Source organism: Aedes aegypti, chromosome 2 (genome assembly GCF_002204515.2).
Source record: "Aedes aegypti strain LVP_AGWG chromosome 2, AaegL5.0 Primary Assembly, whole genome shotgun sequence".
NCBI classification, from domain to species: Eukaryota; Metazoa; Arthropoda; class Insecta; order Diptera; family Culicidae; genus Aedes; species Aedes aegypti.
In genome coordinates this window covers 185,519,396-185,546,277 of record NC_035108.1, presented here as the reverse complement: position 1 = coordinate 185,546,277, position 26,882 = coordinate 185,519,396, and the positions used below count along the sequence as shown (strand labels likewise).

The 26,882-nt window shown below is 37.3% G+C and overlaps 1 protein-coding gene across 2 annotated transcripts in view; it reads left to right on the top strand.

The window, feature by feature from the left end:
- Window positions 1–20,016, top strand: part of LOC5571129 — a 389,395-nt gene extending 369,379 nt beyond the window's left edge. For both annotated transcript variants that reach the window (XM_021843403.1, XM_021843404.1), the window contains exon 3: window positions 19,711–20,016. In XM_021843403.1, the coding sequence (XP_021699095.1) occupies window positions 19,711–20,001 (291 nt within the window). In that variant the 3' untranslated portion in view covers window positions 20,002–20,016. The remainder of the gene's footprint in view (window positions 1–19,710) is intronic.
- Window positions 20,017–26,882: the final 6,866 nt, after the last annotated feature.

The following is a 26,882-nucleotide window of genomic DNA, read 5'->3' as shown; positions in this document are numbered from 1 at the left end:
TGAAAAGCAAAGTGTGTGCTAGAAAATCTTGGATTATTGGCGAGCTCAAGGCAGACTCTTGTGCCGATATCATCGCAAAACCCCCCAAAAAGCTCCAAAAGGCAATGTAAACAGCATGCTGCATGGAGCCCATTTTGCTACGAGCAATAAATGCAGCCAGTTGATTTATGTTGTTTTCATGAATAGCCCAAATAAATTGCAAACGTTTGAATTATATCAAAATACATCATACATAGAAATTGACCGACGTAAAAGATGGCACACCCTGTATTCGCTGATGTGAAGAAAGTCTTAAAAATCCACTGTGAAGTTACTCAACTCTGCGGGGCAAGTGGGCACATGAAATTTAACTTTTAATCTACCTCATAACACTTACCGTTGTCAATAATCACATTTTATGTTGACATCATAGATTATTTGAATATGGTATCAATCCAAAAGGAAAATAAAATGGTAAAACTTTCTTGTTTATAAGCTGCTTACGTGTTTTAATTACTACAGTAATTGTAAAAATGTGTTATTGTTGTTATGCTTGTCGGAAAACCACTTTCACGGTGGAATTATTTTTATGGTCTGATTAAACAGGAAATATCTTCCACAATATTTTTGTTAAATTTTGATATTTTATGTAAAAAACATCAAAAAAATTTCAATACTATTAAAAAAGTTTTTGAATTGTCACTCACTCCGGGTGCCTCAATAATATGCTTAATGAGGATTTTTAAGCTTTTTGTTATAGGACGTTTAAGAACATTCCATTTACTCTCGTAGGCTATTGCAATGTTCAACCATTCTACTTTTTTTAACCTCTTAATAATTAAGGTTGATTGGCAAAGAAAATTCTCAATTAATAACTAAGTACTCAACGAACTCTAAGCTGGGAAGCAGGTTATGTCCCAGCAGAGGTGTAATGCCAGATAGAAGAAGAATAAATTTGATGTATTCTAACCATGACTGTTTCCTAGTGCTCGGTTCGATATACTTCCACAGTACGATGAAGTGAACAGTGAACAGAACTTTCAACGTATCTAATCGAAAAAGTGTCCTATAGCTCATTAAATTCTCAAAATCAAATAGGACAGTTCTGTTTTTTTACTAAATGAAACCAAATATATATGTATGTATATTTTTTTATGAACCTATATATGGAAATGAAACTTTCATCGAGCCTAATACCAAACTGTTTTTCACAACGATTACATTTAAAAATAATGTACTCTAAAGAACAAAAAAATTAAATAAAAAAAATGTTCGGGATCCCTCGGTGGATTTTTTTGGGGAACACTTCAAATGGAAGCTAAAAACCTATATTTTCGAATGGTGAAAGATTTAGCGATGCCTATTTTTTTGTGATAAACCTTTCCCATATACACGCCGTGTAATTAGCTAGAGAGAAAATCGATGAAAAGAAATCGATCATTGCAGTTACGCCTGTATGATACTGAACGCGAGATTTGTATATAATTGATGATTTATCCTTCTTCGAGAATCTAGTTTTTCGAAACCGCTAATGGCTGCCGCAAGCAGACTCGCTTTCTTGTATGGATCGGGCAATTTAACGTTTGGCTTGGGTCGTTTATATTGAACGGACCCAAGCCGAACGTCATATCGATTGATCCCTACCAGAAAGCGAGCCTATTTACGGCAGCCATTAGCTGGATGGTCAAAATATGGATAAGCTGAATAAGTAAGGACTGTTCATTTTATAAAGTTGACACTTTGTTTTTGCTATATCTTTTTTATTTATTGATAAAATCGCAATCGGTTTTCTGTGCATCGTTCAACTATTATTCTATAATGTTATGAAAAAATAAAATCTTACGAAATGCTTTTGGTTGAAGAACTATATAGTTTTGCCAAAAACTCCTATGAAAAACTGTTCGTCAAAGTTAAGCATTATTTTTCGCATAACAAAAATCCTCACTTTTATGAACAAATTGTATGTTGGTATCTTTTATCATTCTACTAAAGGTAACGCATTAAAAAATATCAATAAAATTCCACCGTCATTTGACACTGCGTCATTCTAGTAATTTATCCTTTACGGTCAAATTTGATAAAACACCATCCCATCAATCTCAGCAAAAATATAAATTAAAAATCGTGTTACCAAACCAATTTTAGTTTGGATTACTAAGGAAACCATATTTGAATGAAAAAGAGCGATATCGCGAATCTTAATCGTATTTTTAGGTATAAATTAATCCCTTTCTGGACGTTTTATTGAAAAGTCTCGTACTTTTAAAATCTTGTACGCGTATTTATTGATCTACTGCAAATTGTAAGCGTTTTTCTTCAAATATTTTAATAGGTTATCTAAGAATAACACATGTTTTTCTATTGTTCTTTTAGTGTAACGTGGGGACCAGATAAGAAACTCTATGAAGGCGTAGGCTATTTTCCATATTAATACTATTTTAGTATTTCCATCAGGACGTACTTTAAACTTAAAGATTCTACCCTTATCAGTTCCATCGGAATTTGAAAGAGTTTTCTCTTAAAATTTCAGTGAAAAATGAGTTTATTATAGCTGGAAAATTGTTGCTCCAAAAATAACCAGATATTTTGTAAAGACTTCTGATTCATGATGCTTTCGAAGAACAAACCTTTTTTGAAAATAAGAAATATAGATTATCGAATTCTCCAGTCAATTTCTAATAATAATTTTGTTTGAAAACCTCCAAGAATCGACTGTTGCCTTATTAGTGTGAAATTTTATTATTTTTGTGGCTTTTTATTATCATAATATTGTACAATATATGTCGATCGATGTACAGAAAACCGATTCCAATTTTATTGATACATTAAAAAGATATTACATGTACAAGGTGTCCACTTTATGAAACGAACAGTCCTTACTTAGAAATTCATTACCGTTTTGATTCATATTAAGGACCCTTAGACCTCATAACTCATAACTATAACTCATCGAAAAGCATATATAATAAATAATTCAATACGATTTCTTCGCGATATCGAGCCTTCAAAACACTTAACTTGCGAACAGGGCGTGAAAATTTTGGTTCAATTACATGGAAAATTTTAAATAAATAGAAATGTGCGGGCATTTCATGATTCTCATTCCGGACGCTTTTTCCTTTTTGTATCATATTCCGGACACTTTGATTCGAATTCCGGACAGCTCATGAAAATCACAAATGGAAAAGTAAAATTATCAATTGAAATCGTGCAGCAACTAAAGAGATGACAAAGGCAGTTGGGCATTATAACTTTCCATAGATATCTATGGAAAAAGCTTCTTCAAACGATCCTCGAAAGTGATAACTTTTGGACGGCGAAAATTGAAACATTTCGTGTGATATGTTTCCCATACAAAGTAGAGTGTCCGAAATAAGAAGCTGTCCGTAATATGAGTTAAAACGGTACAATTGAATGCCAACAGTAGTTCACTATTGTCTTAAATTTCCACCCAACGGCATTCGGCTAAATGACCCGGAACCCAAAAACTGACGTGGCCTTTTATATGCGGAATTTCGCCACTAGGCGGCGCTAGCGTATATGAAACTTTTGTTTACGGATATCTAATGATTCTGACTACTCAGAAAGATGGCGTCTTCGGCAATGTTGTTCAATAGCTCAAGAGCTATTATTATTCATGTTAAGAGATTCAAGATTAAGGGCTCAAGGGCTATCATTATTTTAGCCAAGAAATTCGGGATTTCGCCACTTTGTTTCATTCTTCAAACTCGAGATTTGTTAAAATAATGATAGTTTGTGAGCTTCTTAACAACTTTGCCGAGGATGCCATCTGTCTAAAAAGTCAGGATCATGTAGTATCCGCAAAACGAAAGTTTCATGCTCACTTGTACAGCCGGTACAAAATATCATATTTCTTGGCCCTTGAGCTACTGAACTACTTTGCCGAAGACGCTATCTTTTTAAGTGGTCAGGCTCCGGAGACATCTGCAAAACAAAAGTTCCATGCTTACTAGCACTGCCTAGTGGCTAAATTTTGAATCAACTGGCTTGAACAATGATAGTCCTCAACTTACTGGACACCTTTGCCGAAGACGCCATCCTTCTAAATGTTCAGGATCCTGAAATATCTGCAAAACAAAAGTAGAAGTTCCATGCCCACTAGTGCCACCTAGCGGTCAAATTCCGAATTAAATAAGGTACCATCAGATTGTGCTGAACAGAACAACTTTACTGAAGACCCCAAGTTTCTAAATTATCTGGATTTTGAGATATACCGAAGCCAAACTGTGGTCTACTCGATCCGGCTCTGGTTGATTTTTGGAACTTGCGAAAAATCTATAATTATTTTTTTAATGACCTATTTAAACAAATTAAATGAAGATAAGCATAATCGTTCAGTTCTCGAATTTATAGAAGCATTTAGCAGCAAAACCGCATTGAATAACTCCACCAGTTGCTCCCTTTAAAGATTATCGAAGTAATGACTTCAGGGATCATCTGAATAATTCGTTTTTAAGGAATTTTACATAGGAGGCCTCCTACCCAACTAACATTCACTCATTTAACAAACACCTTTATGGCAGTTTTATCCAGCATCATGTTTTATAACATTTTAATAATTTCCATGGCCAACCTTTGTTAAAGCATTGTTCACACAAATTTGGAGAAACTTTAAAGCATGTCGTTGAATACCAACTTTATTTTTCAGCTTTAAAAACGTTTTACAAGCATTTAGTTCAGCTTTTATACGGCTGGTCTAAAAATAATTAAAGACTAATAAAAACAAAAAAATATTTTTCTAGGCACTTTATAAATGTAGCGTGCACTATTATTATGATAGTAAATCAATCTTATTTAAAAATCGCCTGTATACTGGATTCGAACTCGAGACCTTCCAATCGTCAGCGGTATGCCTTGCCATCTGCGCCATCCTAGAGTTGATGATTATACCGTCCAGTGCAAAATATAAACTTCTCATAGCTGAATATTGACCATGTTCGAGCTTATATTCGACAACTTCTCATCAACGCATGGTACGCCAATCTACAACTGAACAAGCATATTATTCAGCTGCTGTTTAGTGCTGATCCAAGCTGAGTTCAGTCGGCTATTTTTAGCGCACAGTGAGAAAATTTATGTCGATGTTGGTCAAAATAATGTTTATTTACACAAAGTAAAAACAGTCTGAAATGATTAATGTAATTTCATAATAAGTTTTAGTTTGTTTAAAACTGATTAATTAATTTAAATAATTTTATAAATTATAGTTTGATTATTTTTTTATTTGTATTTTTCATAAACCTATTACATATGCATTGAAGTAAAAGTTCTCTGTATGAATATATTTGAATCATTTGAAGGGTTAGTCCTCAGAACCCACCTGAATAGAAAAATATTCGAATATCTTGATGCGATTTTTATTTTCGGAAATGGCCAAGTAAATCATTTTTCTTGAAGCGCAGTATTCATTCAGTTGTGAAGAAATTCATTTCAAATGTAGCTGGCTATAGAAATTTATTTAATCAATTCTGTCAAAGAAATTTCCATTTTTCTTGTACGGAAAAACATCCCGAGCAGGCGAAAAAAGCTTAGCAATAGAAAATATAATATGGATAGCTAAAAGTGATATTAACTTGATAGATATATGATATAAAATATCTGGAAATGATATCTAAAATAAACTGCTAGAACAAAATTGGCATGTCATATTTAGATTCTGCAAGATTTTACCAATAGCTGCGAGCTATTCATTAGGTCTGCGTACTTCAAATTTTTCATAGGTTTAGAAGTTCCAGGAACAAAATTTTGATGTTTTATCTCTTATGTCAATCAAGTCAATATCACGCTTTGTTTGTCAGTACTTTGCTCCTACTCGGAGTACTTAGCTTAAATGTTTATTTTTGTTTTTCACAATAATTCTGCATTTCTGGAGACTGACCATGTTTATTTTCTGAACAGCTATTTCAAAAGTTTTAAGAAAGCATAATTTATGAGCTTTGAAATGCATTCGGAACTCAACACGAATTTCGGATATTTTGTCCATTTTATGAAATTTAGCTATAGTGTGATCGCTTTTACAAGGCTTATTTATTGCTGAACAATGTGTTTGTTAATCGTCATTTTGGCCTCTATTGGATCAACTGTTCTTATAATATACTGAAGCTGAATTAGGATTTTATAAGATACTTATTCAGCTCTTATTCATGCTTATGTTAAACATGTGGGAATAGCTGAAGTGCGACGCAAGTAAAACGTTAGTTCGTCTTCTGAATATCCTTTTATACATATACATTTGTTTAGTGGAATATTGGCTTTTTAATTGGGGGAAACATGTCTTGTTCAGCTCATTAATAAAACAATCTTGACTAGTCGAATGAGAATCTTTGGAAACGTTTAATAAGTGGCGATTCAACTTTTGTTCATTCTAATGCATAACGTTGAACATTGACCTAAGTTTGTGTTGAAAAAGCACCTTCTCAGCTCTTTATAGAGCAATTTTTTTATTCAGCTGCCATTACCATTATTGAACAATAATTAAACATGCATGCTTGTTTGTGGCTCTGAATTGTTAGTTGGGTATGGCTTGATAATACTCCTTAATACCACCAGAGTTCGTTAGCATGCTCTAGAGCAGCGTGCTATCTCTGCCTCTTTGTGAAAAGCAAAACATACAAAGCAGAATTGAAACGAAAAATAAACAAGGAAGATGCGACACAAGAGTGTCATTACAACTCTGCGAAGCCTGTTTTGTTCGGATGGACCACTCAAGAGTTCATTTTATGTGTGAGTATGGGTGAGTATAAGAGTAAGGGGGCCTTCCTTAGCCGTACAGAAAGAAAAATACATTTAAATTTCAGATTAAAAACATGCACATAAAAGGAATGCCAGATATGTCGCAAATTTACACGTCACATCGTGTAAAATTACAATGGCATAATGTAAGTTTCAGCTATATATCGTGTTATCTAGCATGGGGTCTAACCACGGTTTAGTCTAGTCCACGGCTTAGCAAAGCCATGCTGAGGTGTCTGGGATCGATTCTCGGTAAGTCCAGGATCTTATCGGGTTGGAAATTTCCTTGACTTCCCTGGGCATACACAGCTAAACAAATGTTGTAAATAATTGTTTATTTTCATGCACATATTTGGAGCATCAGAATAAATACACTTCCACGAAGTGCTCTAGATAAAACTGTGGAAAAATCTCAAAATATTTCTGCTCAGAGTCGGCTAAAAGTAACGCTTGAAATTATTGCAAAAGGTTTTTCTAGACAAAAAACTATGACTTTGGAGGAGTTTCTGATATAATTCGTGGACTAATTCTATAAGAAATTCCTGAGGCAGCGTTCATTTTTTACCTAACGCTAAAACTGGAAATTTTTGACCCCATCGAACGCCCCCCCCCCCCCCTCCGTTACGCTTTTTGTACCAAAAATTTCAAATTTTTGTATGAGTCGTTACCTACTCCCCCTCCCCCTAGAGCGTTACATAACTTGTTGATGCCGCCTGAATAGTTTCACGGTTCACGAAAAATTTCAGAATATCTTACTAGAGTGTTTTCCTTTAATATGTGTGAGTCCAGATTTGAGGTTTGTGGCCTCCCCACCCCCAGACGGAAATCCTGGATACTCCCATGATACTTATTACATCTTCTGCGAAATAACGTCCCAACTAGAACATAGCCTGCATCTCAGCTAAGTGTTCCTATAAGCACTTCCACAGTTATTAACCGAGAGCTTTCTTTGCCGATTGACCATTTTTGCATGTGTATATTGTGTGGCACGTATGAAGGTACTCTCTATGCCCTGAAAAGTCGAGAAAATTTCCAACCCAAAAAGATCCTCGACCGTCGGAATTCGAACTCATGACCCTCAGCTTGGTCTTGCTGTATAGCTGCGCTTTTATCGCTACGACTCTCTGGGACCCTAACAGGCCCTATAACATCAATAATGAATATGGTGACGAATACTTTCAACGATTAGAGGAAGTCTTGTCTTTTCAAATACTTAGGTTAAAGTTGATACTCCCAATTGGCAGCCGTTGTTTCTATTTTTGTATCATCTTCAAGAAAAGATGATTGGCATAGTGACGTTGCCATAAGTGAAATGATTAAAAATTTACAATCCATTCTGCGCATAGAGATTTGCCTAAAGCGCCGGTAGATATATTTTTTTCCGGTCAATAAATACTGGAACTTGGGCTTTTGTCGTTCCGCCGCGTTTGGGCTTTTGTTGTTGTCGCCGGCTGCGATGCGCCCTGTTGAAGTTGTTGAAGTTGTCCACACGGGGCGAAAGGCAATTTTCGTGTAACATGTTTACGATCACCCATAAGCTCGTACATCAATCATAATTTTCAATAATCGCGCGCGTTCGGCAAGAACATCGACCGAGGAAAGAAGAAGCATGTGAGCCCACCAAACGCTATGCAGCAGTCCTTACGAGAGCATGTCACATTCATTCGTGTGACGCTCTCAGGAATTGTGGTGAATGGCTCAACAACGCTGGAGGGTAATAGGTTTACGAGAATGGGTGATAAATTTTAATTCAATTTTCTTTCATTAAAACGTAAATTACTGTCTGTGGTCGAGAAAAGGAAAAGAACACGTGAAAATGTGTTCGACAATTTTGCCGAAATTTTTTGATTGCACATTATTGCCGATCGTGATGCGTGGACTGAGCGAGCTTGTACGTGTAATGGCGACATTACAAAAATTACAAGGAATCTTTAACTATTGGTTATTGACTGGTGAAAGATTTTTAATAATTATTTTGAGACGGAATATCAACATGATAAAGTGAAGCGTTTTAAAAATGTGGCATATTGTCCTTAAAACTCGTTTTGCGATGCGTAATTGTTAATCGTCTTCCTGTAGCTGTGTAATCATTCCAATTTTATTTTTGACCACTAGTTAGTACTCTAACACGCACATCAGAAAAGTTTCCTATGAGTTAAAACATTCGTGGATTTTTGGAAAATGTTTGAATATTGAATGTTATTGAAATATTTAGACTGACTTGTATTCAACTTTACACTCGAAGTTGCATGAGGATGCTTCCAAAACTTCAATTTAACAGTTAATTCGAATCGTCGTCCAAATATTAACATGAATTTAAATTTTTCGTTCAAAATTCTTGTAATTTGGAGAATACAAAAAAATAATGATTTCAAAACCTTTTGTAGTATATAAAACCATTTATTCACATTCACATTTATTAAAACCAAATTATGTTCAAAACTGTGTGAACATATTTGGAATCATTTAATTAATTAAGTTATAGTCTAACAGAGCTGGTTTTTCGTTAAAATCAAAAAATGTGGATAAAATTACATTTATGCAGTACTTGTTATATTCTTAAGACAAATATGATGTTTAGCCAACTTTTCATAAATTTAAATTCGAGGGGGTGCTGAATAATTCATAATTGACTTCGTAAAAACATGTAAAATTTGCTGAGTATCATATTTAATGACCCAAAAATTCAACATTAAGAATATCTTTTACTCAACATTTGACTTTAATCTTATGTGATTGGAATCCACAAGAGCACACTTGAAAAATAAGCCGCACCCTAATGACTACCCGTCTCCATCATAATAGCCATAACAAACCCATAACAAAAGCCACTCATAAATTTGCAGTCTCATGTACTTGCGGACGCTCTTCGTTTAGAACCGTTTTCTTCACGCTTCTAGAACCTAGGAGTTTCTCGCGTTAGATAAGAAATAAAAGCAAACTGCAATTGAAACCAATATCGTGTCACGTGTCAAGCATTGGTTATTGCCTTCATGCCAAGACTCCGGAATTTACTGCTCATGGTTTGAGCTGCAGTTAACTTGCGGTCGGATTCTACAGACTAGAACCGCGATCAACGTTGGTGGTCTCGGCCTAACCAACGACTGCTTGGGACCGCAAAACAAATGACGACTGGCTGTCGCGTCCAGTAATCACGTTCTAACCAAGCTTTTGCGAGTGGGATTTGTCAGAGATTTTCCACTTTTTATTACCTATTTTGTTCTACGAATGAAGGTTCGATCCCTGGTCAAGATGAAACTAGGGTGTCAATGCTAGTAATGGACCCCTTAGTAGCTGAAATTCATTCTCGACGCCTTTTCGCAATTATATCTCAGGCCGATATACGTTTTGTGGAGTCTAATAACAATATCAATGTCTTTACTTCACAGTACACCCATGCAAGATACAAAATCATACGATTTTCCCAGAGAAATATACATTTGGAAAAATGTTGTCCGAATGCCTATTATGGACCCTCCCGGGGTCCATAATAGGATTGTTTACAAATTTGACGTTGCGTATTATGGACCCTCCATTTGATTCCCATGTAATCCGGCTCGCTGCCGACGTGCCTATTATGGACCCACCTGGAAATGCGTATTATGGACCCTCTTGTGTGGTTTCATTTACAAAACCGTTCAAATATCTGTATTTATGCGCCTCAACCAAATATTTTGCCTGAAACTGCTGACTAACAATGCAATCGAAGTTCCCCCGGTGGATTTTCATAGGAATAAGGTTGCTTTTAATGCTAATTTTATGTTTTTCTGTAGGGGGTCCATAATACGCGAAGGGTCCATAACCGGCATCGACTTCCTACTTCAGTTCAGACATAGGCAGGTCGTTTTGTGAGATCGGTTTCTTGACCATCCCTGATAAAAAATGTCATTGAAATATAAGAGGTTTTATTGTTACGATACCATATTTTCTAAAAGGTTAACCATAGAACGAAATGTATTTTCCAATGAGCTCACCATATATTGTAATGTTTTGTATAATCGGATGTATTGAGTTGAATTGGAGTTTGAATTATTTTTTTTTATTGAAGGGATTTTCTGCCAGTCAGGTCAGGAAAAAACACAAACAAACGACAAGTCTGAAGGGTCAGCCTCGAAAAAAACTACAAAAGTGTTGTCATTTTACCTAAGAACACAGAGTTTTTGAATTGACGTTAATTAAAACAACAAAGAGCCAGATGCACAATGCATAGCCGCTTCTTCTGTGAGTAACGTTCAGCGCAGTCAAAAGATCCGACCAGTTTAAAACTACCGTAATCCGGGGTAACATTGATCATTTTTTAGTTTTTCTTAAATTTTTCATTTCACAATACAAATGTTACAAGTTTCATATTTTTAAAACAAGTACTGGCACCCACCGCTCCTAACTATGTACTTTATTTTGTTTTTCGAAAGATTTAAACATGTTTAAATAAATGTTTTAAGTGATTTTTTGATTCAGCTGATATGGGGTAACATTGATCACCCAAGTAAACAACGTTCGCTAATATTGGAAATGTCGTTATTTACTAAAATCAGGGCCCCTGAAGCCGAATATGAAGACCAAACTCTTACAAGTCATTTACTTTTTGAGTTATTTCAAAATTAAAAATACCTTGAACCGCGGAATACGCCTAAAAGTAGGCAATTTCCTCATGAAATTCTACATTCGTAATAGTAATTAGTTAATGTTGCCTAATTGAATAAACTTATGAAAGATTTGACAACGGAATCGTTTTCGGCGATGTCATTTTTAGTACACCCGCATTTTCCTTGATCACATCGTGTGCAGAACTCACGTGAGGCATGAATTTTCGGTAGTGTCAGTGAAAATGATAGAAATCATTATTTCAAAAAGTTGACAAATTTGCGCATGAACTAAACGCAATTTTGGCAAAAACCTTAATTATCATTAGCTTATGAATATACGAAAGAGAGGCACCATTCATGGTTCGAAAATGTTTCATCAATAAATCTTTATTTGAACGTTTAACAAGATAAGTCATCCCGATCAATGTTACCCCGCTGATCAATGTTACCCCGGATTACGGTACTACAAAACATGCATAACACGGGAATACAATCTATTGTGGGTAACGATCATGTAAGTCTGTCAAAAACGCTATATTTCATTTTTCATTTATTTAGTTAACATCTAAACAGATCACACCTAATCCACAACTTCACGCTACTATACTCGGTTCGTGGTCGCATCTCTCCATCTTTGGTTCTGCCCCACGCTCGTCAAATCGATGCGCACTTGATCTGCCCACCTAGCTCGCTGCGCTTCACGCCTTCTTGTACCAATTGGATCCGAAGCGCACACCATCTTTGCAGGGTCGCTGTCCGGCATTCTTGCAACATGCCCTGCCCATCGTATCCTTCCAGCTTTGGCTACCTTCTGGATAGAGTTTTCAAATTTCCCGGGATTTGATTTCCCGGGAAACGGGAAATAAATTTGCCATTTCCTGGGAAATCCCGGGATCCCGGGAAATTTTCAAAAACGCGAAAATATAGCAAATTTGATGATTTTTTCTTAATTTTTCGTATTTTTGTTATATATTTTTATACCAGTAAACTTGTATGGTACCTACATTCTCTTTTTCGTTAGTAATTTATTTATGTTTCTCAAAAAAAATCTACTGATTTCGTTGTGTACGCTAGGCTTCAGAACAACACAAATTATGATATTGAGTCCATGTGGAGATTCTTGACAAATCGTATGAAGTTCAAATAATATGTACAGGACGGACTCGATTATCCGGGTTTCGAATATCCAGACTTTTAAACTCGATTATCCGGAGTTTGTTCTTTGATATTCTTCTTTTTGAGATTTTATGCATAAATTTGAGATAATTTGGTATTGCAATATACAATATGAATGGTTTTGCAGCTTTGAATGTATGTAAAAAAGGGGGTTTGAAATTGAGGTTTTTTGTATTCCGGTCAAAGTAATTTCTTCCCAAGACCCCTAATGTTCCTAGAAATAACTTCTGGCTACGCCACTGCATTATATAAATGAAACAACGAAAAAAGATAATATTTAAGTTCTTTTAATGCAGATTTTAATTTTTCTTTTAGTGATTCGATTATTAGGAAAATTCGATTATCCGGAGTGAAAAAAAAAATCGATACAACGGATAATCGAGTCCGACCTGTACCAACATTAAATCAAACCTTTCAAGTACTAGAATAAAAACCAACTAGAGTCTAACGATGGAAAATGTGATGGTTAGATCCATGAAAACTTTATGAGCGTACTCAATTCATGGATGATCCCTCGAAAAATCATGTATTTTGTATAGTATATAATCTATTTTGAATAAAAAAAAAAACATCGTCAAAGAGCTATCCATTTTATCAACAATTATTTGATTGCAAAAAAACAACAAATCAATATCGATATATAACTAGTGATCGAGTAAGGTCATTGGTTAGAATGATATGAAAAGTAAATTATACGATAGTTTTGGTTTAAAAATGGATGGTCAATCCTTTTTTTAATAGAACTACCCGGGAAATACATAAATCCCGGGAAATACGGGAATCCCGGGAAACAGGAAATCATTTCCCGGTAAACGGGAATCCCGGGAAATCTCATTGTCAATCTTTGTTGACCGCAGCTTCTTGTGGAGGCCATAGTAGACCCAGTCAACACACCATCGTATTTGATGGGATATAAGAGTGCAAATGTGGAGGCGATATACGTACATCTTGCATGCAGCCTTATGGCGCATGTACGTATAACGCCTCCACATTTGTATACTTATACGCTATCGTACACGAGTTTGTGTTTACTGGGGACCCAACTTCCACTGATGTTGTGCCTCCGTATTTTCGTATTTCACGTTATTATCATCCGTCAGCAAGGATCCAAGGTAGACGAACTCGTCGACCACCTCGAAAGTATCCCCGTCTATCGTAAAACTGCACTATGGGCCAGGGACGCAATCTGGCGGGACAAAATAAATAACTCGGTAACGAAGCGTTTCCGGTATTTGGTGTCTTCGGAAAAGTTTTTTGTAACAAAGAGGACCATCTACTGACATAAACGGATAGTTCGTAAATCGCCCGCATGAGATGAAATCCAAAGCCAGCTTATACTGTGAGCTGATATAATAATTTTATGATATAATAAAATATATTTTTCTGCTAATTATTATATACACTTAAATATTTGCCACGAAAATATTAATCGCGTAGTGAAAAAAAAAACCGTAAAAAATTGAAAAATCTCAAAAACACTGTGGAATTTTGACGTCTTAGAGAGAGTTGTTTGTTCTACTAAAATAAACAACTTTGCCGAACATGCCAAGTCTCTAGAACGTCCCAGTAAAAAGTTAGATTGTGGCGCCACCTATGCGGACGATTTACGAACTATCCGTTTATGTCAGTAGATGGTCCTCATTGGTATAAAAAACTTTGGCGAAGACACCAAATACCGGAAACGCTTCGTTACCAAGTTATTAATTTTGTCCCGCCAGATTGCGTCCCTGGCCCATAGTGCACTGCTACCTAGGCGAGCCCTGTCGTGCTCGGCCCCACTAGCTAGCATGTACTTTGTCTTTGCCGCATTCACAACCAGTCCAACTTTTGCTGTCTCGCGTTTCCGGCGGGTGTACAGGTCTGCCACCTTTTCAAATGTTCGGCCGACAATGTCCATATCATCCGCGAAGCAAACAAATTGAGTAGATCTCGTTAAAATGTACCCCGGCTCTCCGCATAACACCTTCTAGCGCAATATTGAACAACAGGCACGAATGTCCATCACCTTGTCGCAGTCCCCGGCGGGATCCAAACGAACTGGAGTGTTCGCCTGAAACCTTCACACTATTTTGCTCACCTTCCATCGTCGCTCTTATCAGTGTCGTGAGTTTCCTCGGAAAGCTATTCTCGTCCAAGATTTTCCATAGCTCTACGCGGTCGATACTGTCGTATGCCACGTTGAAATCGATGGAAAGTCGATGCGTTGAGATCTGGTATTCACGACATTTTTGGAGGATTTGTCGTACAGTGAAGATCTGATCCGTTGTCGAACGGCCTAACTAACTCGTTTACTACAGGTGACAGACGACGAAATATGATCTGGGATAATGCTTTGTAGGCCGCGTTAAGAATGGGTATCGCTCGAAAGTTCTCACAATCTAACTTGTAGATGGGCATATTACCTCTTCCTTCCACTCCTCCGGTAGCTGTTCTGTTTTCCAGATTCTGCCTATCAGCCGATGCAGACAAATGGCCAGCCTCTTCAGGCCCATCTCTATGAGTTCTGCTCCGATACCATCCTTACCAACAGCTTTATTGTTCTTGAGCTGGTGAATGGCATCCTTAACCTCCCTCAAAGTGGGGGCTGGCTGGTTTCCATCCTCTTTAGTACTGACGAAGGCATTTCCTCCGTTGTCCCGTCCTTCATTGCCTGTGCTTTCAGCGCCATTCAGGTGCTCGCCAAAGTGCTACTTCCACCTTTCGATCACTCCGTTCGTCCGTCAAAATGCTCCCATCCTTATCCCTGCACATCTCGGCTCGCGGCACGAAGCCGTTGCGGGATACGTTGAGCTTCTGATAGAACTTACGTGTTTCTTGAGACCGGTACAGCTGTTCCATCTCCTCGCATTCCGTCTCCTACAGGCGGCGTTTTTTTCTTCCGAAAGAGGCGGTTCTGCTGGCGCCGCTTCCGTCTAAAAAAAAGTCCGAAAAAAGAGTCCTTCAAATATGTTGAGTCGTTCTCAAGCTACTTCGAGTCATACCAATGCCATTCCGTTTTTTATATAGAATTATGTTTTCAAGCAATTATTATTAAATAACTAAGTCCAAACGATTGCCCAATAACTGTCTTATGTACACAACCAATTTTTGGTTTATGTTTCTTGTGACGAACTTTTGATTTGGAGATTTTCCATTCCTTTTTATTAGGGATCATACGTCTGCAGAATATATAAAGAACCGATCGTTAAATGCAGTGTGTCACCGAAGTCAATATTATTAAAATCGTCGTCTGAGGAACCTCGCATCGCCCCAACTACACTAAACCTGATGCTTCATAATGGAAGTGATAACTAAGATTCTTGTTGATGATGATGAGTTAGCAAACGCTTCGAGTTGCAGCACTTCACGTGGATTACAGTAAATCGGGTTTCAGTGCATTTTTCCTACAGTTCTTGATAATAAATCTTTGAGCTGTTTAGTGGAATACCTATAAGTAGGTGTATCCTTTGACAGATACACGTATTTCGATCGCAACTGTAAGGCCGTCTTCAGTGTCGTGTACTAGACTTGACTTAAAAGAAAGTTGAAAGTCGATTCTAGTACACGACACTGAAGACGGCCTTACAGTTGCGATCGAAATACGTGTATCTGTCAAAGGATACAAACTCTAGTGGAATTAAATGGTATACAGTCTCCTATCGAGCTGTGGCGATATCGAAGGGACCATCGAGATAGGGAAAGATCGAGACAAAGAACATCAATTAAATGAACACTAGATTAAAAATCACTCTGTTACTAGGAAAATAATAAACAAATAAACATTGTTTCGAGTTACCAAATTGTTCTGAATCACTTTAATCTGAGAGCTTGAGCTTGGCCGCCCGTGACTGCTACTTCAGTATCACCAGATCAGCTGCACTTACACAAGGAACCAATCGGATAACTGCTTGAGCACTGGCACCCTCAGTGTATAAGTGCTGATGATCTTCTATTTTTAGGTAACAATGGTGCCTGCCACGTCAGAATGTAGACCAATGAGGGGAAGGGGGAGGAATTGATGATGCACTCAATTGGCTCCCACGGTCGACCGTATACACCCGATTTTGTTTTTGTACGGGGGATGCGTACCGTGCAAAAAAAGTTTTCAGTTCAAAATTTCAAAAACCGTGCAAAAAAAGTAGGGGTGGATCCTATTCTTGGCAATTTTGATTCACTTCGGCAGTGGGGTTTTTCGAAACCTACTGAGCTCATATTTGGCCACAATACGTGTCGTATTGGAGTGCTTCTAATCGCAAAGTTTCAGCCGAGAAAAACCCGCCATGCCAAAGTGAATAATGGAAGTGCCCAAGTAGCTCTGCACCCTTACACCATTTCTCGACGTTTCATGCCAAAATAAGGTTTTGGCGGAGAAAAATGTATGGAAACTTTTTTGCACGGCCGTGTAAGAATAAAAATCCGTGCAAAACAGAATCGGGTGTATACCACTGCGTCAACGCCAGTTCATGCGGGAAGGGTGAATGGGTGGGGTAGTTTTTATGGCAGAGAGGCTTGCTGGTTTGGTTAGCAGACTGCCTATGTATCAGGCGTAAAGGAAGGCATGCTATAATGATGAACGAATGGAAGCGTAGGGAAACGGTTTATTCGAGTAAACGAAGGTACGGTGCTGCCATCTGGGAAAAGTTTGCTCGATGCGTGAAGCGTCGATAATTTTACCCGGCAAGGTATAGGAAGCGAAATTTCAAATGCTCCTATAAAATTAACTACAATAGTTATTTAAAATCTTTTCAGTATATGTCGATATACTTTTGATGGGCTACATTATAGGCATATAATTTTGAGTTTTATATTTTTTCTCAATATGCTGCTGATTCTATAGTTGATCAATAATCTAACCCCGTACACTTAACAGAATTTAATTAAAAAGTGTTTTGAATTTTTTAGAAGCATTTGAAAATTGACTTCCTATGCTTTGCCATGTTAAATAATCGGAGCTTCACGCATAGGGTCAACTGTGGTAATTACCTTCGTAGACGCGAATTTCCGCCCGTCTCGGGTTCTAGCAAATGCTATGAACTGTGATAGATACATCAACTGTGATGTATTATGAGTGGTAGATAGAAGCAAGGGAAATATACAACTTCAAAGTATGAGGAGAGGGACGGGGCTGGGATTGAAACAATGACCTTCTGCTTATGAAGCAGAAGCGGTAGCCATTAGACCACCAACCCACTGTGTTTTATTTTCTCGATTTCATGCGCTTTTTGAATAGCTCCCAAACCGTTGATTTTAGCGATATAGTTTGTTCGGAGAAGTTTCTTGGTTTATTAAAGCGCAACTTTTGACGAAAAAAGTTTTGTGATCAATCCACCTAGCAGTGAGATAGAAAAACTATTTTTTCAAAACATTTAGATAAACATATGGTGTCTTCGGCAAAGTTGTAGAATTGTCAATTTGAAACAACTTTGTCGAAGACACAATTTTTCTATCTCTTATACTTTTTGAGATATATGCCGTTGTATGTGAATGGCCCCTAAAAATAATATGTTTTATCATAACTTTTTTCCAAGATTTTTAACATTGTTCGTGTTTTCTACAAAGTTGTTTGTCATGTGTTTTTGCTGAACATATCATCACCCTATCTTTTGAAATAACTAAGTTATTCATGAATTACTCTTTTTTCAAGGTGTAGTTTAGGCCTCTATAACTGGCTTCGGCGTAAAATGGCGCAGACAACTCTTACAAATCATGAATGTACCATATCTCCCCTTTCGGCAGTTGATAAAAACTTTTGTCTATAAGCGTCTTTGCATGGGTTTTTACTATCAAACAAATAAGCCTTATTAAAACGAACTCGACTGATAATTCTTTTTCCTTAAGAGATAGAGAGGTGCGATGTTCAGCAAAAATACGCGTTTAAAGATATTTAACAACTTTGTAGAAGACATGAAAAATATATTGAATATTTTGAAAAAATAGTTTTCCTATCTCACTGCTAGTTGGATTGATCACAAAACTTTTTTCGTCAAAAGTTGCGCTTTAATATACCAAGAGACTTCTCCGAACAAACTATATCGCTAAAATCAACGGTTTGGGCGCTATTCAAAAAGCGCATGAAATCGAGAAAATAAAACACAGTGCAACCCCGTCTTGTTCTGAATCACTTTAATCTGGTCTAGTAACCTTTATTAATGTTATGGACAGAAATTTAGGAACAAAAAATCAACAGAATTTCATCGAGATATGGAGAGAGAAATCGTATGCAGAATGAAGGGACCGAAGCAATCATCGACATAAGGAGAGATATCGAGATATATAACATCGAGATGTGGAGAGTCGACTGTAGTACTAAATTCGGTTATTCACCTACTTACTTCTACAGTTATTAACTGAGAACTTTCTTTGCCGATTGGTCACTGTTGCTTTTTTATATCATGTGTGTGATACTCTACGACCTAAAATGTAGAGAAAATTTCCGTCCCGAAAACATGAAATTTGAACCATACGCCCTCACACGCTGTTGCTACACCTTTACCACTACGGCTGTTTGGTACTACAGTTTAAATTCTTTTATTGTTGATATATTATTTTGCTCTGAAGGATGTTGAGAATTGACAGGTTTGGGCAAACAGTGTTTTGGTTACATGTATCATCATACGAATTTTTCGACGGAAATCCCTATCGGATTGGTTCGACAGACACGGATAGCAATAGTAGTATAGTACCTTGGGTAAACAAGTTTGGCTACTTATGTTGTTTTCTGCACTTTTCTTATAGCCAGCGGGAACCGAACGACTCTAGCCAATTCTGAAGCTAACAAAGGCGTATGTAGGGTTGAGTTCGGATCAATAATAAGGTGATCTTACTTTTATGAACATTTTGCTGACTAGAATTATTAAATAAGTTTCACGAAAAATGAAGAATTTATGTTTTATGAGCTAAGGAGATCAAATGAGACGGTTAGAAGCAGAGAGGTGAAAGTGATAAGAACCTAGTTTTAAAAAATCGACTTTGAAGCTTTTTCAGCAATTTTTCATTCCATACAAATTGTATGGGAATCAAAGAAATAAACCAATCTTCTGGAAATGATGTTAACTTAACACCTCTTTGTACATCACCTTCTACCAATGACTGTTTTTTACGATGTAAAGCACGCGAAAATTTGCATCAACTCAAACTGCTCGCTAAATGATTGCTTCATTTTCCTTCGGTGATGTTCCTTTTTTCTTCTTTTTTGTTTCGTTCCATGTAAAAATTTCCATCACGCTGTACACGAAAGGCTCGGCCTCTGATACAGCCATCACCGCCGCCAGTGGGTAACAGCAATTTATCATCGAACGGTATCGAGAAGCTGGTAGACCTGCACTTTGGGCCCCTGTATCCCGATTACGCAGACCACACACGGCCGGTTCTGATCCGACAGGCGCGGGATCTACTGGTGTGCACCTTCCATGGCGACCTGGAACGATTCGAGGCCGGTTTCCTGCGTCCGGCGGCTTCGATCGTCGGCGAACTGAAGAGCAGCTATCTTCAGGGACAGGTGAGTCAGTTACTGTGGGTGTCAGTCTAGTTTAATTGCCATGCCAACATGTCTACTTGGAGGTTTCAGACAAAGAGCTTAATTATAGCTTAATTTAGTTTTACCAAATTGAGATGTTAGTTTAGAAATCAAGATTAGAAACAACAAATTAAAATAATAGAACACCTAGACATAAGAAATTAATTTAAAAGATTCAAAAATAAATTAGTCTGCTTAGGTCACCTGTTTGCAGTTTGCAGCTGTATGTACTGCAGTTCCGAGATTTGTCATATCAAAATGCAAAGAACCCCAAAAAAGTGTGTTAACATCTTCCTTATCAACAAACGACAACTTCATCCCTCTTCTTTCCACAATCCGCTCTCATTACACCTGCAGATGCATTTCTCCGTCAGAGACTGAGGTGTAAGATAAGCACACTTCAAGTAAACATAAAAAAGCAGAACATGTCAGCAAAGCGAGGTCAACCATCTCTGGATGAAATCTGTCTTCCTCCTGCTTCAGAGAAAGAAAGTACTTACAAATGATAATGTCCAGCAGAAAATAAAAGTGTTGACGAGCATATCGGATTCACTGCGCACTGATTGCGTATTCAGTATGAAGTTAAATATGGGGCTCTCATATGACGTGAAGTGCATGGCAGATGTATGCAGATAAAATAGAGTGGGGCATTGTCATATTTGCTTTTGTGTTGCTTGTGTTGTGGTAACATAATGATATCAGATGAATGTCAGAGATTTATTACCGGAGAATGTCGATGAACTCGGGAAACAAATCGACAGTTTTGTTCTGGATGGGGATTCAAAGGAACGATTGTTGTGTGACGTAAAAGATGGTGTATCTACAGAAAGATAGCCGCTGCTTATACAGAATGAAGCATGATAAAAAATTTAAAGCATTCTATGATTCCAATTACAGAATCAACAGGAAATTGTCTACAACATAGATTTGAATTTTATAATTTCTGCCATTTCTTTTCATGCGATGAAAACGTATGACAATAAGAATCAGGATCAAATGTATTGGCAATATTGATCTAGCTGATTTGAAATGTTTTAGAGGCGGGAAATATTAATATGTGTCAGCAAATTTGTCTTCATCAAAAGTATGCTACGATTGCTACTTTATTATTTTCGCTGTTTGATTTATGAGCATCAGGTTTCAGAAGTCGGCTTCAGAGACACGTTTCCCGCCCACTGGAGGTTTGAGCCATCGTCATATTTGATCTTATTTAATCATCAAGGTGATGGGAAAAGGAAGGAAACGGGAGGATGAAATAGCAGTGGGTAAATTGAAGATGGAAAATTGCATAAACGAAATGAGAGCATGCAGTTCCATGTTATCAACAATCGGTTCAAACAGCTTCCTAAATAGGGTGCCAGAGCCGCATCGAACCGTATTTTTTGGCCTCTTAATCAAAGCACAATTCTTTTGCATTATACTAAAATGCTTTGCGTTAAGATTGCCCCATTGCCTCTGCAAACAAGTCGAAAAATCTCTGCGGAATTGATCGATAAAAAAGTGACAGTCGATTCCACTACCGCTTTCTGGTATTGCTCACAATTTAATCTCTAGAGAAATTAGACCCTCATTTCCTAAGCAGCGCCACTTCCATCCAACCGATTTGTACCCGCCATGTAAACATGCCATCTTGAACTACTTACAAACGGTTGGCAACAAAGTCAATTAATTTCCCAGAAACCTGTTGAAATTGAGAGACACGAGCCAACCGCAAATGGCAGCAACCGTAATGGATGCCAATGGAAGACAGCAGCGGAACCCTACAAGCATACGCAGAAGTCACGGGCATTACGAGTGACAAACCTGGACTGCACATGCAAACGGATTGCAGTTATCCGAGCGGAAGAAGCATCGCAATTTTTCGTCCGGCTACAAAATTTATCTATAACCCACGGTGACATTATTTCACTGTCAGCAAGTGTTAATTTAGCCATTTATCTCATGTGGTCTCAGCCAAGTCAGTTTGTTGTTGTGTCCCCGAGCAGACGGAAGAAACAAGATTGTACTAGAATGTTTTACTCTGATAGGATTTTTCATGTCACCAGCTGTTATAAAACATGTACCGTTGGTAGTAAATATTCAGAGTTGCACAGTATCAGTCATATCAGCTGATGGCTGATGGACTAAAACTATTAATATCAGTTTCGAACTATAAATATCACTTTGATCTGACAACCAACTGCGGTGATGCGACATCGCACTCTAGATCACAATCACTGCAGAATGAGTGATCACGTGGTAATTAACCACACTATCAATGTTTTTCAGTGACCAACACACAGTTTCAATCCGTCTGCAGCACTATCAAGATTATCGTACTGATAAAGTGCCATTTTATTTGCTTAAATTAAGACTAAACTTGACCCATCAGTGATATCCATAGCCTATCGCCATTAATCCATTGGTGATGGAGTAGACAGCATGATGTTGATGTGATATGGAATGATCCGAATTGTATCGTAGTTGGCCTGTACAAATCAGCAAATTTCAAGCGTTGATGGTGACAGCAAGCAACTCTGGTAAATATAATAAAAGTGCTAACAAAATTTGCACTAAGTACAAAAAATTTCATTATAGTTATAAAAAAATGGTTTTCTAGGATTTAACAAAATATTTGCATATTATCTTAGTGTTCATAACTTCAGATGTTATTAAGAACAAACTTACAAATGTCAAAAATATAATGAATGTTGTTATAAATGTGTTACAACAAATATATTTAGTTAAGAACAAAGCAATCATAATTATATTTTATCTACTTCTGTTATTTTGAACCGCTGTTAATAAAAATGTGTTACAATCCTGTTATGTTCTTCCGATCGGGTTGCCACGGTGACCAGGGGTTCACTCCATGTTAAACGGCCATCCACGACTACAAAGTCCGATGAGAACCCGGCCCGAGGACGTTGTTTGACCGTTTTGTCCATATTTTCCCGCCATTAATCATCGATCAATGCACGGTTGGAGCCGGTCGGCTAAGTGGACTGATTTGACGACCCTTTTCTTCTGGGCATTTACAAAAGCAGGCGACTCTTCCGACCGAAGCGCGTTTTCCCGCCGTGTGCCGTCTTCGGGGAGATTGCAGGAAAATGGAACCCGTGGACGCCATAGGCAACTGAACCGACAGTGAACCCATTAGATACTTTGTTGCCCGATTTTGTAAGACGCCGATCGGTGCACGGCGGCCAGCATTCTATTGACTTCTCTGGACGCCGCTGATGTCGTCGGGTCCATAATAGGGAAGGTAATTAATGACTTATTGAAAAATTGCACGTGAAGATCTCCTTTTTAAGTGAAGCCAACGTATGCAAAAGATATGGTATTATTGGAAGACAGATGATATTGCTCTGCTTGGGTGTGCAATTGAAAGCAAATCTTTCTGCGTCTAAACTACGGCCTTGAGTGACTTTTGAATGGGCACAAAACTGAATATAATTTTCTTTATGTAATTTCTTACAAATAGTTAAGGATTAAGTAATGTGTTGCTTTGAATACAAAAATAAAAGCGGTGCGGACTTGTATGAACCTCGATGTGAACTTTGCTAGGAATGTCAGCCATTTGGACGTACACCAAAATCTTAATCCACGTTTTTTTAAATGATATTACGTAAATGGAATTAGGTCCGCAACATTCTAATGAATGTTTTGTAACTTTGGAATAATCAAGCTTGTGCTGAAACAAGATAATCTGGAAAATGGGTATAAACAACAGTGTCGTTGCTCGGCGACCAGTGAAAGAAACTGAAAGTTCGAAAGGTTGTTGCCTGTACTTCTTGCCGCTGGCGCCAACTGTTAGCATTTAAGAACGAAATAAACAGTCGTTACCCTATTAAAAACAATCGTGATTCCTTTTGCATAATCACTCTCAAATTTTGCCAAGAAATCTTTTGAAATCTACTCTCATGGTTATGCAACTTATTTAGGGTTTCAATGCTAGTAATGGACCCCTTAGTAGCTGAAATTCATTCTCTCGTTTGCCTAATAGACTGGCCCAGCTTAGTATGGGAGAAAATTGAAGTTGTATAATTCCAGAGGGCACCCTCCAGGATTATTCCTTAGATTTGGAAGAAGCCTTCCTGAAAGTTTCAGCTCATTTAGTCGTTCCATGAGCTGGCGCATTTGAATTGAAATTAATATGGGATTTCCAGCTCAAACATATGGGTTTCAGCACTTTATTTACTGTTTGGTTCAGGAAAATCGCTGATCGCGTTCAATTGCAGAATGTCAAAAACACTACTTGATACCATAGTGAACAATATTGTAGAAGGTTGTATCATTATTAAAATTGATAAAGTTGGTGTTTTAACTATTTGAAGTAGATTTGCTAACCTCATGCTATACTGCTTTGTATTTCTTCAACATAGCCACAAAGCGCATCATAGCCACCTATGACGCTGGGCGAACTGCTGCATAAGGCACATGCATATATGTGATTGTACGGGAGGCTGATTCAGCCTAACTTTCAATAACTGAAAAGTTAATGAAAACGAGCTCAAATTCAGATACAACCTTCTGCAATTATGTTCATTAGGGTATCAACTAGTGTATTTGTCATTCTGGGCTCAATAGAACGCGACCAACTAGTATACGGAATGAAACAGTGACATTGGGTCAATTCTCTATATATTTGAAATGAATATCCCATACAAACTACAAATTGGATGCGCAGCTGGTGGAGCAACCAATCGAGTTGAAATTTTTTGAGAGATTTTTTCTTACCCTAAGGTTTATATCTAGGGGGTGCCCCGTTGAGTTTTACAACATTTTTGTTTTAGGGCCAGTCTATTGCCTATTATGGACCCACCTGGAAATGCGTATTATGGACCTTCTTGTGTGGTTTCATTTTTAAAACTGTTCAAATCTCAATGCGTCTCAAACCAAATATTTTTTTCTGAAACATACGTCCATATGGTCCATAATACGCAAAGGGTCCATAACCGGCATCGACTCCCTATATTGTTGTATCATATGGAATCTTCATGTTGGCATAACAGCCACGTTAGACGTTAGAGCCACGTTAGGCATGCTAGACCAGGAAAAGTGGAAGGTACACCTTAATAAAATAATAACTAAAACTGTTACGGGAAGATAAAAAATCAACCACAAATGGAACAAACCTGTTATAGTTTATTGAAAATTACGTCACTCACACACCAGAGAAACACAAGTTCAAGCATAAGTGGCCTTAAATTTCAATGAAAAACTCTTATTGAGTAAGCTAAATGCAATAAATAAAATACATTCTTGCATCAACAGTCACCAAAAAAACATGCCGCTTGTTTTGTGCCATTATTTGAAAATAATACAACGGCACTTTATAGTTCAACATGCGACTTCGAGAAATCTCGTGATTTTCGAAAATATTTCCGGTTTCTCGGGACAAGACCCTCTAATTCGGAAGACAGACATTTTGGTTTGCAATTTTTCCGCTAGATGGCACTAGTGAGCATGTAAAATTAAGCATTTTGGTTCGAAATTTTGCCGATAGGTGGTGCTAGTGAGCATGTAAAATTGAGATTTTTTTTAATTTGGTTACCGGCATATTGGTCTATTTTGCTCGAAGTAAGAGGGAGCATGGAGAAGAAAGCAATGAATACTAGATGGATAGGTACCGTACTGCTGTTATACGCATAATTGTCCCATGTTCCAAAATATGCAATCGAGAAAAACGCGTTTAAAGATTTTAACACATTTAGGCCTCGTATTAACCAGGTGTGTGGTAAATTAAATTAAAAACTTTACAATAGTATAAAGAATAGCGTGTTCATTAAAGTCAAGAGTTTGTATGATGGGAATAAAGTAAATTTACCTACGAAATTCATAGTGGGACTGTTATGCCTAGAAATACGGGGTTTTTGGTGAATTTCTACGCATAACAGTCCCACTGATAGTAGTGACCAATTATGTGCTAAGTATACTGATGTAGATGACCGTTCTTACGTATAGAATGTACCGAATGTAGAGGACGTTTATCCTCAAGTCTATGTTAAGGCACTTAATGAAGGCTCAAGGGACATGTGCCAAACGGAGCCACGTGTGGGTAAGTGAAGAAAAACGATTTTATAGTTTGGGATAGAAAGCAAAGCTTTCTGTATGTGTGATAATAAGAAAATGTATGAATTAGGGAAAGAAAGAGTGGATGAGTAAGTTAGAGAGTTTAAAAGATATAATAAATTCCTATATCGACTCTTCCAGCTGCAGGCTTGACAGAAACTCGTCTGCGAATTCAAGGTTATTCTGCGAAGTAAATATTTAACTCAAAATTCAAGACACAAATCTTCAAACGATTTGACATTTTTTTGGACTTGATTTGCAAAATCACGATATTTGATACATCTTAAATTAGGTTTTAGAACCACCAACATATTTGCCATTTGCACCGAAGAATTAATTATCCAGAAAAAACCACTATGTGGCCAGGTCTTCCAAAACCTCTTGAACTATTCTAAGCTTGATATATCGCAAGATAAGGTCTCAGAACCGCATATATAATGGCCACTTCCTCTGGAAAACAGCGTATCCAAAACAACCTGACATGTTATCCAATCATCCAAGAACCTTTGGATTTGGCCAAGTCATCCAAAAACGGTCAAACTATATTCATTTAGACTTGGTTTGCTAAATCATGAAGTTGATTTGTCGCCAGCCATGGACTCAAAATTAAAGTGATTACTGATTATTCAAGTCGGATTATTTAAGTACTCCCCGTGATGAATCCAAAATTACGGTAAATTTCTAATAGATGAACGTGGTTCCAAAAACTAGAAGAATTTTGTGATCAACCCTGAAAGTTTAACTGAAATTCATTGAAAACCTGATCGGAAATAATATTTTGATATTGAAAATTTCAATCAAATTTGACGTTAGGCTCGCATGAATGATGAATGCATCCT